The sequence below is a fragment of the Adiantum capillus-veneris genome, chromosome 5, assembly GCF_014529385.1.
Source record: "Adiantum capillus-veneris isolate H3 chromosome 5, ASM1452938v2, whole genome shotgun sequence".
In the NCBI taxonomy this organism is placed as follows: domain Eukaryota; kingdom Viridiplantae; phylum Streptophyta; class Polypodiopsida; order Polypodiales; family Pteridaceae; genus Adiantum; species Adiantum capillus-veneris.
Genome location: NC_140935.1, coordinates 84,302,664 through 84,318,963, shown reverse-complemented (window position 1 = coordinate 84,318,963; position 16,300 = coordinate 84,302,664). Strand labels below are relative to the sequence as shown.

At 45.7% G+C, this 16,300-nt stretch overlaps 1 protein-coding gene across 1 annotated transcript in view; it reads left to right on the top strand.

Annotated features, from left to right (window-relative positions):
- The first annotated feature begins 5,328 nt into the window (after positions 1-5,328).
- The window catches only part of LOC147457639 (zinc ion binding protein), a 55,755-nt gene continuing 44,783 nt past the window's right edge, over positions 5,329-16,300 (top strand). Inside the window, exons 1-2 of the mRNA XM_086512503.1 lie at positions 5,329-5,457; positions 5,688-5,825. Coding sequence (XP_086368629.1) covers positions 5,371-5,457; positions 5,688-5,825 — 225 coding nt within the window. The 5' untranslated portion in view covers positions 5,329-5,370. The remainder of the gene's footprint in view (positions 5,458-5,687; positions 5,826-16,300) is intronic.

The following is a 16,300-nucleotide window of genomic DNA, read 5'->3' as shown; positions in this document are numbered from 1 at the left end:
TGCGTTAGCAAAGAACCCCGTGTTTCACTCCAAGTTGAAACACATAGAGGTCAGGTATCATGTGGTACGGGATATTTTGGCTAGCAAAGGCATCGGGTTGTCAAAGTTCACACGGATGAAAACCCAGCGGACGCTCTAACAAAGAGCCTAGCCTCAGAGCGGTTCGCACATTGCATAGAGATGATGGACGTAGGGTGAAGCTACAATCATGCTTCACGTTTTGTACATTTGTACACTACATTCTTTAGCCACTTGGGCCACGTTGGCCTTCGAGTGGGAGATTGTTGGGTTTCACGCCCCGTGGTCGGATATGGACGGGCGGCCGCCTGCCCACTTATTCTTTTGGTTATAATGAGAATAAGGAAATAGAGAGTTTACACTCTCTAGAGCTCCACCAAAGATCTGATCCTTCTCTTCTTCCCCTTCCCCTTCTCTCCTGCACTCTCTTGCATGGATTGCCTCGATCCTTGATCTCCATTGCCCCCCCGATGTGAAGTTCTTGTGTTTGACATTGGGTAATTTGAGAGGTAATACTAGGTTTACGGATGTTCGGTCTTTGTAAGAAGAGCATTGTCGAATGGATTCAATTGTTGTTAGTCTTCGTCTTCTTGACTTTCAAGTTTTTGCCTCCTGTTTTATCACTTCAGTTCTCCTCGCTTCTGTTTGATGTCTCATTCTGTGAAGACTTGTAAGAACTTTTTTGAACTTATCTACTTCGTAGACCATAGTGAGTTGTTCGTAGAGAGTACTACTATATCCCTCTAATTGGCATGCTCTCTCTCTATCTCTCTCTCTCTCTCTCTCTCTCTCTCTCTCTCTCTAAAAGTCAAGAGTCACTTAATATATCCACAAAGTATTCAACATCCTTTAGCGAAGATCCCTACATCATACAACAGACTGGGTTTACTCGCGACTTGATAGCTATGGCGATAAGGAAAATTCAATCGCCGTTAATGACTCTCCTCTCTCTCTCTCTCTCTCTCTCTCTCTCTCTCTCACACACACACACACACACACACACACACACACACAACTCAGTTGACATCGTCTAGTCTCTCTCTCTCTCTCTCTCTCTCTCTCTCTCTCTCTCTCTCTCTCTCTCTCTCTCTCTCTCTCTCTCTCTCTCTCTCTCTTTCACACACACACACACACACACACAACTTAGCTAACATTGTCATAAAAACCTTGTCCTACAATAAATGGGGTGTAACTATTTGAGACCTGATGATGAGGATATAGTAAAAAAGTTAAAGCTCATAAATGCTTCATGAATCCAATCGTGTCTCATCGCCAATGTGCACAGGGCACACATGTCCTAAGTTACTTGCAAGCCGAGCTTTGAGAAGCTAAGGACACTAAAGCTCTTACACGTCAATTCTCGGAAGGAGAAACTAAGGACGCTCGCAGCCTGTTGGAATTATCGCCCCCTGGGCCCTCCCACTCTCTCTCCAATTGATGGCACATTGTCTCGCTGTTTTGTGTATCGCGCAAGCCTTAGGGTGCACTCGCTTGAAGGCGTCGAAGCAAGCAAATATCACCACGTGTCTGGGGAAGGGGCCGAAATCCCTTCCCCCATTATATAAAGTATAGATGGTTTCAAAAGAAAGAAATTCTTTTTTTAAAAAAACTCACAATTGTGAGTGATAGTATTAAAATGGCACCAAGAAATATACAAATCAGCCTCAAGCTCATGCTGAGCCTTGAGGGCCAGATGGATACATCATAGCTTAGTTAGAAGTACCTAACAACATACTATTTTCCAAAAGCCCAATCCTTTACACAGAATGGCTTGTCCAAATGGTGAGAGTCGCCCTAAGCCAATTATCCGAGATTTTCCTTTTACCTATCACCAATATTAACTCGTTACTTTCTTGTACAATCTTTGAGAAGGTAGCCCCAAAGAGGTCACTATCAAAGACACGATAGCTCTTGGCTTTCCATGTATTGTTGAAAAAATAGTATCTGAGAACTTGAGTACAAATTAGAAGTGTAGGACTGCAATATTGTTCTCCTCCAAGGCACAATTTTTTCTTGAAAAATCTGACCTTCTACGTTCTTTGTATCTATTTTCACTCCTTCCCTGCCGAGCCTCTAATTGTCGAGCATTCCATGAAGAGGTGGGCAAGGTATTCGCTAGCCAATCTGCACCATGAACACCTATCATACCCGATACCACGTGCCTGAATCTTGACACCTATCGGCAAAGCTCCCCACATCACCTTCCACAAAAATATATTCATAAAATGAGGCCAATGTGGATTCTAGGTGTTCTTCGTGACCTCGACCCATCGAGCTTCCGACCATTGTTTGTTCAAAGGGAAACCAATCAGCCTCATGTATTAATGCTTGGTAAATGCCCTTGGTATGAGGTTTAGAGAATTGGCTACTCATGGGCCATTTCCAAGCTTACCACTCAAAAGTGGATTCCCAAATTGGCATGAGAATGTTGTCCATGCCTTCAACAACTCTGTTGACTAGTAGCTTCTCAGTGCCATTAAAACTGGGTAGCCAACAGGTCAGAGGGTTTCCAACAGTTACTATTTTCATCCCAGAAGTGGATCAACCACTGGAGTCCTTTATTGTTCATCCTTCTTGCAATTTCTCTCCAATATAGGTTCAAAATTACACCAAAAACTTTAGACAGCCAAGGGGACCATTGTGAGATGGAGTTCTAGAAGTATCTGGTTAAATTCACCCCATTCCAGTACCCATGTTTCTCTATTGCACTTTTGCACCAACTCACTTGTGATGCCACCCAACCTCAAGCTAGACCATCTCGGGGCTAAGAGTTTGCCATGAACCTTGATTCCTTTCCATTGACCACCTTTAGAGCAAAGTTTTGCCTTGTCTATCATCTCCTTGGTCATGATAGCCCAAGACTGGTCTTGTTTTGTGATTGAGACCATAATCTTGGCACACAAGGCCTCAACATGAACAACATGGTTGAGAATACCGAGGCCTCCTTGAACCACCGATCTAGCGATGACTTTCCACTTTGCCCCTTGCCATGGCGACGAGGCTTGAGTGTTTTTCCTCCATAAGAATATTTCGACAGGTTTCAAAAACTCCTTCCAGTTACATTTGGCAAAATAAAGAAATTCTTACATTACTGAAGAAAATTCTACGAGTAAGATAAAGATGAAAGGACGATGAGAAAAGACTTGAGGAAACTCTAAGGCTAAGCAAACAACTAAAGAGACAAAAAAACTAGTCTTGATTGGTGGGCTTTCCTATAGAGCGTAACAGGACATACGCAAGTTGACGTCAAGCATCTAGCACTGAAGTATACAAAGTATGAAGCTCATTGATAATTTTAAAAAAACGAATTGCGTATATGATGATTAATTATCTCATCGGTATCTGTTAAATGGTCCAATTTTCACGACATTGACAAACTTTTGGAAAAGAATTTCATGTGTATTTATTGCTCTAAATCAAGCGTAGTCAATTTTCTCTTATTTCTCAAAGAATCTAAGAGAGAGAGAGAGAGAGAGAGAGAGAGAGAGAGAGAGAGAGAGAGAGAGAGAGAGAGAGAGAGTGTTACGAATTTTCACAATTGGAGGGAGCAAGGAGTCTTGGCTGTCGATCACAAAACCTAGTGCAAAACATATTTAAGGAGAAAAACGTTGCGGTAAAGGGTTGTCCTCGTGCTATAGGACGGTTATGCAAAGGATAATGTTGGGCTGCAATATATAAGATGCATTGCCAAACAAGGACATACGTAGATTCACATCAAACACCTAGGAATAGAGTAAATATGTACATAGTGCATTGAGTGCTGTAATACATAACTTGAATTGCCAAACTATCAGAAAAGAAGTGCACGTCTATTTGATATATATATTCAATTATCGAGATTGAGCATGCACTAGTGAAGAAAACATGTGGCGAAGCATTGACAAACTCAAAAAGTACAGAAAGCATCAATAGACTAAAAATTGAGTTGTAATACTGACCTGGTAATCATGTACGGGTGTTGTCCAATTGTGCAAGAAAGGCAAAGGACTGTTTGAATCATGCTACATAAAAGCAATGTGAATAGTTAAACATTTCGTCTTGCAATTAGGCACAAAGTGAAAAGTTTAAACATTTCGTCTTGCAATTAGGCACAAAGTGAAACTGCTAAATATATAGTGCACGTTATGCAGAAGTGCCATACAAAAGCCTGGTGGAGAGTTGGCACTATGGTCTCTCCAGAATTTATAAGAAACGAAAGCCATGCCCTGCCCCATAGCATTTATGTGCTGCGCCAATCAAACATAATAGAGAATTGGGTGCATATAACATACCTTACAATGTTGTTGAGATGGAGTGTGCTTGTGCAGTCAAAACGTCCACTGGAATAACCGGTGTATGACAGTGCACTCATGGTTGAGCTTTTTCACGGGTAGGAGTGGGGCCAAAGATTGTTTTGGCGAATTGCGACATCAGACGATCCAGGGTTGCTTGCATATTGAACTACATTGTTTGGCTCTTCCCATGTATATGAATACTCTAGCTTTATAGCGGTTGTTGTTGGCAGGGCAAGTGGAGTACTACCGAATTTTGCTCCATGAATGGTGATGGCGCCTCCTCAATGATGATGCCTCCCGCTCTCGATCACCAGCAACCTCTTGCTCTCGATCACCTACGACATAAGCAACCTCCGGACCCTCAATGGTGCTGACTTCAAAAGGCCTTCGATTGCTACTCTCCAACATCGCTTGCTCTTGAAGCACCATTACGAGCCATTACTTCTGTCTGCTTTGAAGCACCACCTTGGCTTTGGCCCCCTCACTCTCAAGAGAACTCTGCCATGCCTTCTTTCACCCTCTCGAGCTATCACTGCCCATGCCTCTTGGAGGGACCACATCAGATATTTGTTACCTTACCCAATATAGTCTCTACCCCATGACCATCTCTCTTGGAATAGTTTTCTATGTCTGGGAGATTCTAGTTAAACAAATGGCTTCAAAATTAGGCACACATACTCATTTTCCTCACCATAGATTTCCATTTTTCTTCTCACAAACTCTCCCCAATTATCATCAGTGTTTGGGAAAAATCATTTTCCAAACTTTACACAATTCCTTCCGATTTATACCAAGAATTTTAAAAAAATGATTTAATTTTTAATAATTTTACACTATTTTTGTCAAAATCTAGGCAGGAATGTTCCTATTCCTCTTGCTCTCAAGCGGGATTTTTGAATTTCAAAGTGATACGAATATAAGCTGAGACCTCCTTGCTCTCAACAAATCTAATGTTCTTCTGCTCATAGCAAATTTAATCTAGTGGTGCTCCGTGGTATAAATTTTAAGTGCTGGACCAAAGAATTTGGGCGGATGCTTGTGTGAACCAGCCTCTGCTTCTCCCGCGGTGTATTTTGGAATGACGAACAACGATGGGCGCCACGAGCCCGTGCTGCTGCCTCTCGACGCAGACCTCACCTCCTACTACACTACTTTCTTTGTTCATGTGCGTATGTGGGTGTGAGAAGAGAGAGGGAGAGCGTGCGTGCGTGTATGGAGAGAAGAAAGAAGAAGAAGAGTATTTTAACGTCGTGGGAAACTAGAGAGAGAGAGAGAGAGAGAGAGAGAGAGAGAGAGAGAGAGAGAGAGAGAGAGATTTTTCTATTCTAGCTCAGAAATCAATGTCATTTTATTGTTTTAACTCTACTTAAAAACACATCCGTACTTTTCATGCAGGATAAGGAGTTTTCTTTCAATTTTTACAACCTGCCACATCCAACAGCAACTGGTTGTGTATCTCTTAGGGATGCCAAGATCAAATGTGACTCAGAAACACGACAGTTGCTCGCAGGTTTTGATGTTATATTACAACAGGTCATTATTCCTCTTATATTTATTTCTTTTGGTAGTAGGATCCTCGATTTCAAGAACATTGCATGCAGGGCGAGCTTTTGAGCTTCTTTGTTACAGAAAAAGCATGGCAGCTTTGTTACCCAAGCAGAAAGTGCCTTCCTAAATCTCACCTTTGCCTTCGGCAGTTTTTTTCTACACAAAAATCAAGTGTAGATAATCACGGTTAGAACTTATTATTATCATTTTAAGTTGCAAAACATATGCAACCAAGACCATTCTCTAGCCAGTGTTCAATGCTGTGTAATTTTCTAAACTTGCCATTGATACTTTCTGTTGGAGCTTTTTGAAAACATGTTGTAATGAAAGTTCCACTTTGCCACAAAGTACATTCCATGGAACTGTGTGTTAAGAACCGAATTTCTGGCTGGTGAGAGCGATTGCATGTCTAAGTCGAAGGACATAGACCTTACCATTGAGAAGCTACATATCAGGTGAGTGAATAAATTTGGACAGGATATTGTAGACGAACTCCACCAATGGAAATTACATATCCCTCTTAAGTTGTGATCAGAGACATGGCACGTCAACAAGTAGAAACCATTGAATTGGTATTCCCTGATTGCCCATTGGTCTGAGGATGAAATGACAACGTGAACTCGAGTGTTGTATCGAGATTCTCAAACAATGCACTCCATAACAAAGTAGTCATCTTGAGGTCTCTGTTTGACCCAATAGGCTGTGGCATCCCATGATATCTGAGGATCTAGTATAATCGAGATGCCATTATGCTGACTATTGAGTCTTTGGTAGGTCAAAGGTAAGATCAACAGCAATACTCTCCTATGATTGATCTGGAATTAATAAAGGTTGTAGGAGTCTTTCTCCTTTGTGCGTTTGAACTTCATCTTCTGATGTGTCATACAAGTCCACACATGCATATCCACATTCGACTTGAGTTAGAGTCCAATAGAAGTAGCTCTCTACTGCTTTGAGGATCATCTCAATGCCTCTATAGTCAACATAGGGAGGATTATGATACTTGATCAACATTTTACAACCCCCGTTCCACACAATTCGCTTTTGAGCATGAAGTAACTGTCATATATATTATAGATACCGACTTCCCATTGCAATATGTGAAAGGTAGTGTCAAACTTTAGATCTGCAGCGGATTGCTCCCTCATATTATAGAATTAATGATGGAATGTGGTGGTGACTGTTGAAAACTGCAGCTTGCCACATCAGCATTGCACAGACCTGCAAATCTTGCCGAGGTTTGCGCTACATTTGCGAGCTGCGATGTCAACATCTCCTGCTATTTGGCCCACAGGGGGACGGAGTTTCCCTCTTAGATATTGACCCCTCAGCAGCGTCCCTTGGGGAACTTCCCTCTTACATAGAAGAACTCTCATGGTTACAGCCGTTCCGTGTGAGCCCACCCTCATATTTTGTGAACTAATAGTGCCCCTTGCCTTTCTTTTACAGGCACTTGGGCCAAAATGCATTACAAATCATCTATTCTCGTAGCGCTATGCCGTATGTGACAGCTCTCTAAATCTTTCTAGAAGTATGAACTAGGGCCTCCATGATCACGGCTGGTGCAACAAACTTGGCTAGAACAATATCATGAGGTACTAAAAGTTTCTATGTATCATACGTGGTGCCATCATGAGTATTGGTGCTTGCTCCATTTGTGTCCACCAGTGTGCGGCTAGGCTTCCTGTGTAATGTCGACGATGACGATGACGACGACGACGACGATGACGATGACGATGACGATGACGTCAAAGCTGAAAAAATGCTAGGTACTTCTGCTAGAGATCTGCAATTTGCGGCTGTATTGTGGTGAGGATCTGCAATTGCCAATGCATGCGGAGGTGCAATGCAAAACGCTAGCTGATCTAGGCTGAATCTGCAAAGCGCTGACTGCTTTGGGCTGAAGCGAAAAATGCTAGGCTGATTCTGTTGCTGATGGTCGATGTGGCGAGGATCTGCAACCGGGAAGGGTGCTTTACGGCAAGGTTCCGGGCTGATTGAAAACGCTGGTTTTAATGGGCTGAAAACGTTGGGTTGATCTTGAGAAAATGCTAGAGCTCCTGAGATGCTGCTGATAGGTGCCTACCTCCTTGTGTCTCTGCATTCATCTGCCTTTCTCATGTGCCCTGGGACTCCTTTTATAGGTGCCTGGAACTGGGTCGAGCAGCTACAAGGGCAGCCCCATGACCAACTAAAAATATGCTGAAATTGACTAATAAATCAAGTCGACTAAGAGGTGGTTCACACGGTAAAATGCCTGCATGATGAAATGCTGTTGTGTGCAAGAGAGGGTATGCAACTATGATTGACTTGGACATGCACGTCCTGCTAGAGGCTCACAAAGGTGCCAGGCTCAGTCCTAAGCTACTGGATCAGGCTAGACTATGGCATAACATGTCCACGTAGCGCAAGTGAAGAGAGAGAGAGAGAGAGAGAGAGAGAGAGAGAGAGAGAGAGAGAGAGAGAGAGAGAGAGAGAGAGAGAGAGAGAGAGAGAGAGAGAGAGAGAGAGAAATGAAATGTTATATGTTAGTCTTCAAAAGGCCATAGTGACCTATGAGACCGGAAAGTTACAAGGTGGTGGATCTGATACAAAGTCGGAGTAACAAAATAACCTAACAACAGTACAAAACAAAAATATATACTATGGGATCCTAGATTGGTCGATGTGAGCTAAGCAAAAAACTAAGCAAAAATGGGCGGCTTGTTGGGATAACTGAATCACAAAAGATCTAGCATCGGTCGTTGGCGAATCTCATCAATTTCCTCCATGGTTACTAGTTTGATCGGGCATCGTGCATGCCTGGCCAGCGTGCTCCGAATCTTTTGACGTAGCCTCCGTTGATGCTGTGTAGTCCTTCGCAGTCGTGGGCGCCTGGATTTCCCCAGTTCAATCGCTCGGTCGATCAGTGTGCCTCTGGTGTGAGACGAGGGGGAGCTCTGCTGTGGGAGTGGCTCTTGCGGCTGTCCCGTGTCTACTCTGAAGAAGTTTGTGATCCGTCTTTGAGACTGGTTAGCCTCGCCATTCATCAGGCTCTCTCTGTGTCTGCGCAGCTCGAGCAAGAACAAACCCAAGCATCTTTGATCTTCGTATCCCATTACTCTTGAGAGTGGTCCAAAACCCTCTCTGAACAAGCAATGGAAGCGGCCTTGTATCTCGTAGTAGACGGGGCAACGGCATGTATAATGCAGCTCTGTCTCAGGTTCCATGTCACACAAGGGGCATGTCTTGCCCTTTGCTAGTACTCCGCTGTATCTCCCAGTTTCAATCCGCAGTTGGTGAGACGATGTGCGTAACTGGCCAATAGCACATCGTATCCCATGAGACAAGTGGGTATCCATGTATCTGGGTCTCGTCACAAAACCATCTTCCGTAAGCTTGAGAAGGTGGTCTCTGTAGAAAGCCATCTTCGTGCCCAATTCTTGTGCTGGTTGTATCCATGTCCTCCTGGTGTCTAGCTTGGTTAGGTCTTGGCGGATGAGCTTGGTGATCTCCGACTGTGTAAGAATGAGAGATGGTGCATCCAATGAGTACTGGAATGGTGGCAGCTTGTCTATGCTGAACCCATGCGCTTGAAACCATGATGTCATCTCCGCATACCAGCATGTTGTATCTCCTTGTATGGCTAACTGTTGAGAGGACTCGAGTGCTATGCGGGCATATCTGTCTCTGGGAAGTTCCCATGTGTGGTTTATGAAGGAGACTGATCTGGTGAGCGCCTCCACCACTAGTGGGGGGGCCGCTAGCTCTGCTCGGATAATGGCCCGTGGTACTGATGCCTTGGCTCTAATGAGCTGCGAGATCATAGAGACGAGAGGATTCTCCATGTTCCCCACATCCGTCTGTGCGACCCGGCCTCCCGTGGTGATCCAATGAAGGTCCCCATATCTCAGCCCCATAGAGCAATGCTGAAGCCACCAAGGTGTTAAAGAGCCAGAGCTTCGTCCGGGGCTCTTGAAACTGAACCTGCGAACACATCCTCTCCAATCTACCCAATGTTGCGTGGGCTCTAGTCAGTCTGGCTTTGCTGCTCTTCTGAGTGAGAATGTAGGTTCGCTAAAAACCACTCCAAGGTAAGTGTAAGCGTCTGTGTACTCCACAGTCTCCTGGCCGTATGTGAATGTAGGTGCTGATCTCCTGATCCATTGTGGGGTGACTACGTGCTTCCATTGCCTCTTTAACTTGGGACACATCTCCATGAGTTGCCCAAAGGTAACATCAGCCTTTCTACCCACCAAATCAGCCCTTAAACTATAATTTGGTTGCCCTTCCCCCAAAGGAAAGTCAGATGCATTGTAATGTTTCCTGGGCTTTCTCTTCTTCTTCTCTTTACCTGTACCTGTTTCAACCTGTTTCCCTCTTTTATGGCTAGGACTTGCATCACTCATGTCATGATCTCTTGTAACCCTCTTACCTACAAGCATGACCATAGCTCCCAAATCATCCTCTTTCTTCTCCAAACGGATTATGCTTACCACTTTTGTTTTGCCCTTCTCTTCTGTTGTCAATCCACTTGGTCTTGCTTCCCCTTTAATCTCAATACCATAATCTTGAGCTCGAGAAGGAATTTGTGGAGGAAGAGGAAACATGTTGCCACCCATTCTCTTTGGCTTGTCACATTGAGGGCTTTTATGACCCCATTCACCACAATTGTAGCATTGAAACATATCCCCTCTTCCAGCCATGCCTCTTCCTCTACCACCTGTATAACCCTCATTGCTTCCATAACCACGTCCATATCCATAACTTTGACCTCTTCCACCTCCCATCATATGCACACTAAGATTCTTCATAAGACCTACCACCTCTTGCATCTCCTTGCGAAAGGCATTCACATCATGAGAAGCTTGTTGATCATAACCTGGCTCCCTGATGAGGACCCTTGGTTGCTCTACTGCTTTCACTTCAAGCTTTGGCTCCACATTGATTCCAAGTTGATGAAGACGCTCTGCTTTCCACTCTTTATTCTTTGCAATTTCAACTGCCTCCTCAAAGGTCCTTGGTTGCTTAAGCTCTACCTTCAAGCGTAGGTTACTCCTCAAGCTTGCAAGAAACCTGTCCTTCTTCAACATGGCTGGAGGAATTTCAGCCCCCAAAGATGTACACCACTTTGCCCATAACGCATTAAATGCCTTGACAAAGTCTTCTATGGTTTGGCCTTCATCTTGTACTAAGCCTTGAATAGACTGCCATACCTTTTGTGGGTCTTCCACCTGTTGAAAGTGTGTAAGAAAAGCATGCCTTACCATTTCATAAGTCATAACTTGAGGAGGTTGGGCTGATTGTAGATCCTTTTCGTAGCCTTCCAACCATTCCCTAGCATCTCCCTTCAAACAGAAGTAGAAGATTCGTAGCACCAACGCTGGGTCTTGCTTGTCAGTAAGAAGGCAAGCAAACTCCATTCTCTCAATGAAAGCTTTGGAACTTTCATTTGATTTCCTACTAAACTCCGGAAAATTAAACGCCATGTCTTCAAAACCTGTAAACTGAAGGTAACTTGAAGCGATTCCTCGATGGCAAGCACCAAAACACTGTTGGGAAACAAGCAAACTGAAACACCTCTATAGTGATGTCACTCAAGAGCGTTGAAAGAGAACTACAAGACGTAAAAAGCTTTGCCAAATCCTTCTAAAACACCACAAGTCCAATAGGAGTAGACCCTTGGGAATTTACTAGCCGTCGCCCACCCAAGAGACTATGTCACATATGAGCAAAACCCTGTCAAAGCATGGATTTACAGCACACGCCGACCAATGCATATGAAGACAAGAGCCTCTCCTTTCACAATCAAACATCACAAACCCACAACTTCAACATCAATTCCACAATTCATAGATACATGCCCTTCGAATCTGTCTACACACAATTTGCCACTAGGCTGCCATAGCCATAACCCTGCAGAGAACTAGTCGTAACCTGATGAGCACAACTCCAATTGGGGCACTTTAAAGCTTGAGAGAAAGCTTGAAAAATGATTGGCGAGAAAGCTGAAGATGACTAAAATTGATTCCATACACCCCCATGAGCAAAATTGACGCGAACAGAGAGCTGTCCAAGCACGACTACACGTAGAGAAGGCTACTCGGGGCAAAAAACTGCATCCAAGAGCACCAAGGAGACAGAACGAGCTAAAACCTGCAAATTTCTGATGTTTGGATGAACTTTTTTTAGTTTGTACATGAGTTTTAGTTATATACAAGGCTCACTTCAAAAAACTCACTCACGAGCACTTACAGTAGCCCGACAACTGTCACTAGACTAGCGACTTGCAGTGCATGTACATGTGCTTGCTAAAGCAAGCTAAAAAACCCACAAAAAGAAAGCCCACACGCCCTTTTGACATCGGGCGTCATGACCATATGTACAAATTTACAAAAAACGGGGTGTCAGAAATGTGCCCAACAACGTCTGTAGATCCCGTCCATGTATACAGAATCCGTCTCCCGTGTGAATGTGTAGCGAGTAGGGGCTTCTACCCGTGGCCTGTGTGCTACACTGAAATGGAAGGAGATGGTCATCGACACCAGAGCATGATCTACTGTTATCCCGACCGGTCTGGTCCCAACTGTGAGATCCTGGATACTAGAGATGAGATTCGGTTGTGCCATGACATAGTCCACTGTGCTGGTTCCATGCTTGTGTGGGAAGCATGTAAAACCTCCTACAGCAGGAAATCTCTGTAGGCCGTTCAAGATGGCCAATCCATGTGCGGTGCCCATGTCTATCAGGTGTCGCCCATACTCAGTATATTCCACATCGTGTGATAGTCTAGACAGGCCTGTCTCCACAACATCTAGCTCTCTTAGCATCTCCACTGAAGTATCATAAAACACTGCCTGGTGATGGGCAATCCTAGCATTGAAGTCCCCTAGGATGATAATGTCACCATCCCTAGAGAACTCCCATATGTCATCATAGAGAAAGGGGACTGTCCTCTGGGTGATGCATAAACTGATGTACTCGGGGGAAAGTAGCAAATAGCTAAGTAGAGATATCTGCTTGTCTCTGCTTTCAATCTCACCCACATGTACCTAGTCTGCTCATCCCTGCGGGCTATATGTATCAGTGGCTGGAGATCCTCTGTAAATAACACTGCCACTCCCCCTGAGCCCCGCCCTCTGTGTTCTGAGCGTGTCTCTTGTCTGTAAGCTGTCTCCCACCTGTATCCACGGATGTGAGGCATGGATTGCCCAGGGGCCTGGTGTGTCTCAGAGTAAAAGATGACGTCTCTTCCAGTAAAGCTATCCTCAAAAGCACCTACATCGAGACGCATAGATCCATTACAGTTCCAGGCAGCCACTTTGAGTGTGGTCCCATAAGTCTCGCACCGTCATGTGGAGCGTCGCTCTAGTATTACCACTTTTCCGTCTCGGTAAAAATCAATCTTGCCTTTTCTCCTTGCCGCTCAAATCTCCGGCATTACTTCCTGCATATGAGCGATCTGCGAGAGGGTGAGATCATCCCCGAGAAAGATGCCAGTCTCTTTAAGAGTTGGTCTTTTCTTCAAGAAGGACTTCTTCTCTTCCATGGAGGGAAAACGGAGGATGAGTGCTCTTTCTTTTGAGGTTTCTCCAGTGCTTCCACTTTTCTTTATGTTGCCCACTCTCCATGCCCTTGTGTGCGTCGGCTCATGAACCCCCATCAAGGCTGTGAGTTCTTTTACTTCTTCGTCCACATTGCCTTTGTCTTTAAGACCGCAAATTCTCACATGTAAAGCACGCTCCCGTCTCCTTTGCTCCTCCTCTAGTGTCTGATTAATGATATTGGGTGTGGACGTGTGCGTTATCTCCTTGCCTTTTCCTTTCTTGGCCACCTTGATCCATTTCTCGGCTTCATCCGCCTTCTGTTGAGTTTTGGTAAGAACATCCACCCAAGCGGTCGTCATTTCTTTGTGTTGCTCTTCTCCCTCTTTGATGGCCCGTACTTGCTTCTTGATTGTGTTGATTTCTTCGATTACTGAGGGTTGCAGTTCGCCCTCTTCCAGTGTGTTTCTTGATCGTGCTTCGGCGAGATCTTTCTTGAGCGACGCAATCTCTTCCTCTTGAGTCGTCACTCGGTCTTCCAACGTACTTATCTTGCTCTCTTGGATCAGCAAGCGTCCTTCGAGCATGTTTATTGTGCCCAAGAGATTGCGGTTCATCTTGGTAATGATCTCCGTCATTTCCTCTTTGCATTTTTGAATGACATCCTCTAGGGGGTCGGCTTTATCGCTCAGCTTCCTCATGCTTGGTCGCCGTTCGCCAAGGGGTCCCTAAACGTATGTGTGCACCCACACCAGCAGCGGACGCGACAGTTGGGCGAGCGGGGGAGCGTGGGGGGCGGTATGGCAAGCGATAGAGTGTAGACGAGAGATAGAGAGAGAGGGGGAAGAAGGGGGGGGGGGGACATCCTATGCATAGAGGATGGGGGGGGGAACCTTACGCGGGGTTGCAGGCGGAGCGAGGGGGGGCGGGGTTGCAGATGCAGCGCGAGGGGAGGCGGCAGCGCAGGGGGTAGAGAGAGCAGGAGCTGGGGGGCAGGGCAGTGAGCAGGGGCGGGTGGAGCCGTGCAGCGCGCAAGAGTAGCGAGCACCGCAGGGCAAGGGGGGGCAGGGCAACGAGCACAGCAAGGCGCGGGAGGGCAGGGAGCGGCAGAGGGGGGGGAGGCAAGCAGAGAGAGAGAGAGAGAGAGAGAGAGAGAGAGAGAGAGAGAGAGAGAGAGAGAGAGAGAGAGAGAGAGAGAGAGAGAGAGAGAGAGAGAGAGAGAGAGAGAGAGAGAGAGAGAGAGAGAGAGAGAGAGAGAGAGAGAGAGAGAGAGAGAGAGAGAAATGTTATATTAACGTCTTCAAAAAGGCCAAAATGACCTATGAGACTAAAAAGTTACAATTGGTGAATCTGATACCATGTCTGAGTACGGAAATTACAAAGTTACAAAGTTACAGAGAACTAACACTAAAACACTAAGGAGAAAGGAAATGGGGGGTTGGGGGGGGGGGGGGGGGGGGTGTGGGTTCAGATGAAATCTCTCATCGGTCGCTGTCGGATCTCATTGACCTCCTCCATGGTCAGAACCCTGGTTGGGCGTCTTTCATGTCGAGCTAGAGTGATCTGTATCTTTTGTTGCAGCCTTCATCGGTAGTGGGAGACCCCCCGAGGTCATGGACGTCTAGGTCTGCCAAGTTTAGTGGCTCGGTCAAGCAGTGTACCTCTAGTATGAGTAGGCTCTGAGATCTGCTGTAATGACTGCTCCGTTGGCTCTCCTCTATCTGGTGTAAAGAAATCTGTGATTCGTCTCTGAGACTGTCTTTCCCCTGATGTCCTCAGCAAGCTCTCCCTAAGTCTGCGCAGCTCTAGCAGGAACAATCCGAGACACCTCTGATCCTTGTATCTCATGACCCTAGAAAAAGGTTCGAACCCTTCTTTGAATAGACAGTGGAAGCGGTCGCGTATCTCATAGTATGCCGGGCAGTGACATGTGTAGTGCAGCTCTGTCTCTGGCTCTAAGTTACGTAGGTGACATATCCTGGCTCCTGCCGACACCCCTCGAAATCGGCTAGTCTTGATCTGGAGCTGATGTGAGGATGTGCGTATCTGTCCAATAGCGCATCTTATCCCATGAGATAAATGTGTATCCATGTATGCAGGGCCCAAGCCTAGTCACAAAGCCGTCCTCCGTGAGTTGGAGAAGATGCTCTCTGTAGAAGGCCATCTTCGTGCCCAGCTCCTGTGTCGGTTGTATCCATGTGCTCCTGGTATTTAGCTGAATCAGATCCTGACATATGAGTCTCGTGATCTCTGTCCGTGTGAGAGACAGGGAGGGTGCATCCAGCGAGTATTGAAGCGGAGGTAATCTATCCACGTTGAGACCATGCGATTGAAACCATGATGTCATCTGTCCATACCAACATGCTGTATCGCCTTGTAGAGCTAGTTGTCGAGATGACTCCAAGGCAAGCCGCGCGTATTTGTCCCTGGGGAGATCCCATAGACCGTGCATAAAGGAAATTGATCTCGTCAATGCCTCCACCCCGAGGGGGGGGGGGCGGCTAGCTCGGCTCGGATAATCTCATGTGGTGCTGAGGCCTTAGCCCGAATCATGAGAGCGATCATAGAGACGAGTGGCCTCTCCATACATCTCCATCCATCTGTGTTGCCAGATCTCCCATGGTGGTCTACTAAGGGCCCCCATACCTGAACTCCATAGAGCATAGCTGGAGTCACTAGAGTGTCAAAAAGCCAAAGCTTTGTTCGCGGTTCCTGAAACTGAACTTGCGAAAACATCCTCTCCAGTCCTCCCAAAGCTGCATATGCTCTCGTCAATCTAGTCTCTGATGCTCTCCTTAGTGAAAACACTGGTCCACCGAAGACTACCCCAAGATAGGTATATGCATCTATGTACTCCACAGTCTCCTGGCCATACATAAATGTGGGTGCCGACCTCCTGACCCACTGTGGTGTAGGTTGAACACCATAACCTTGGTT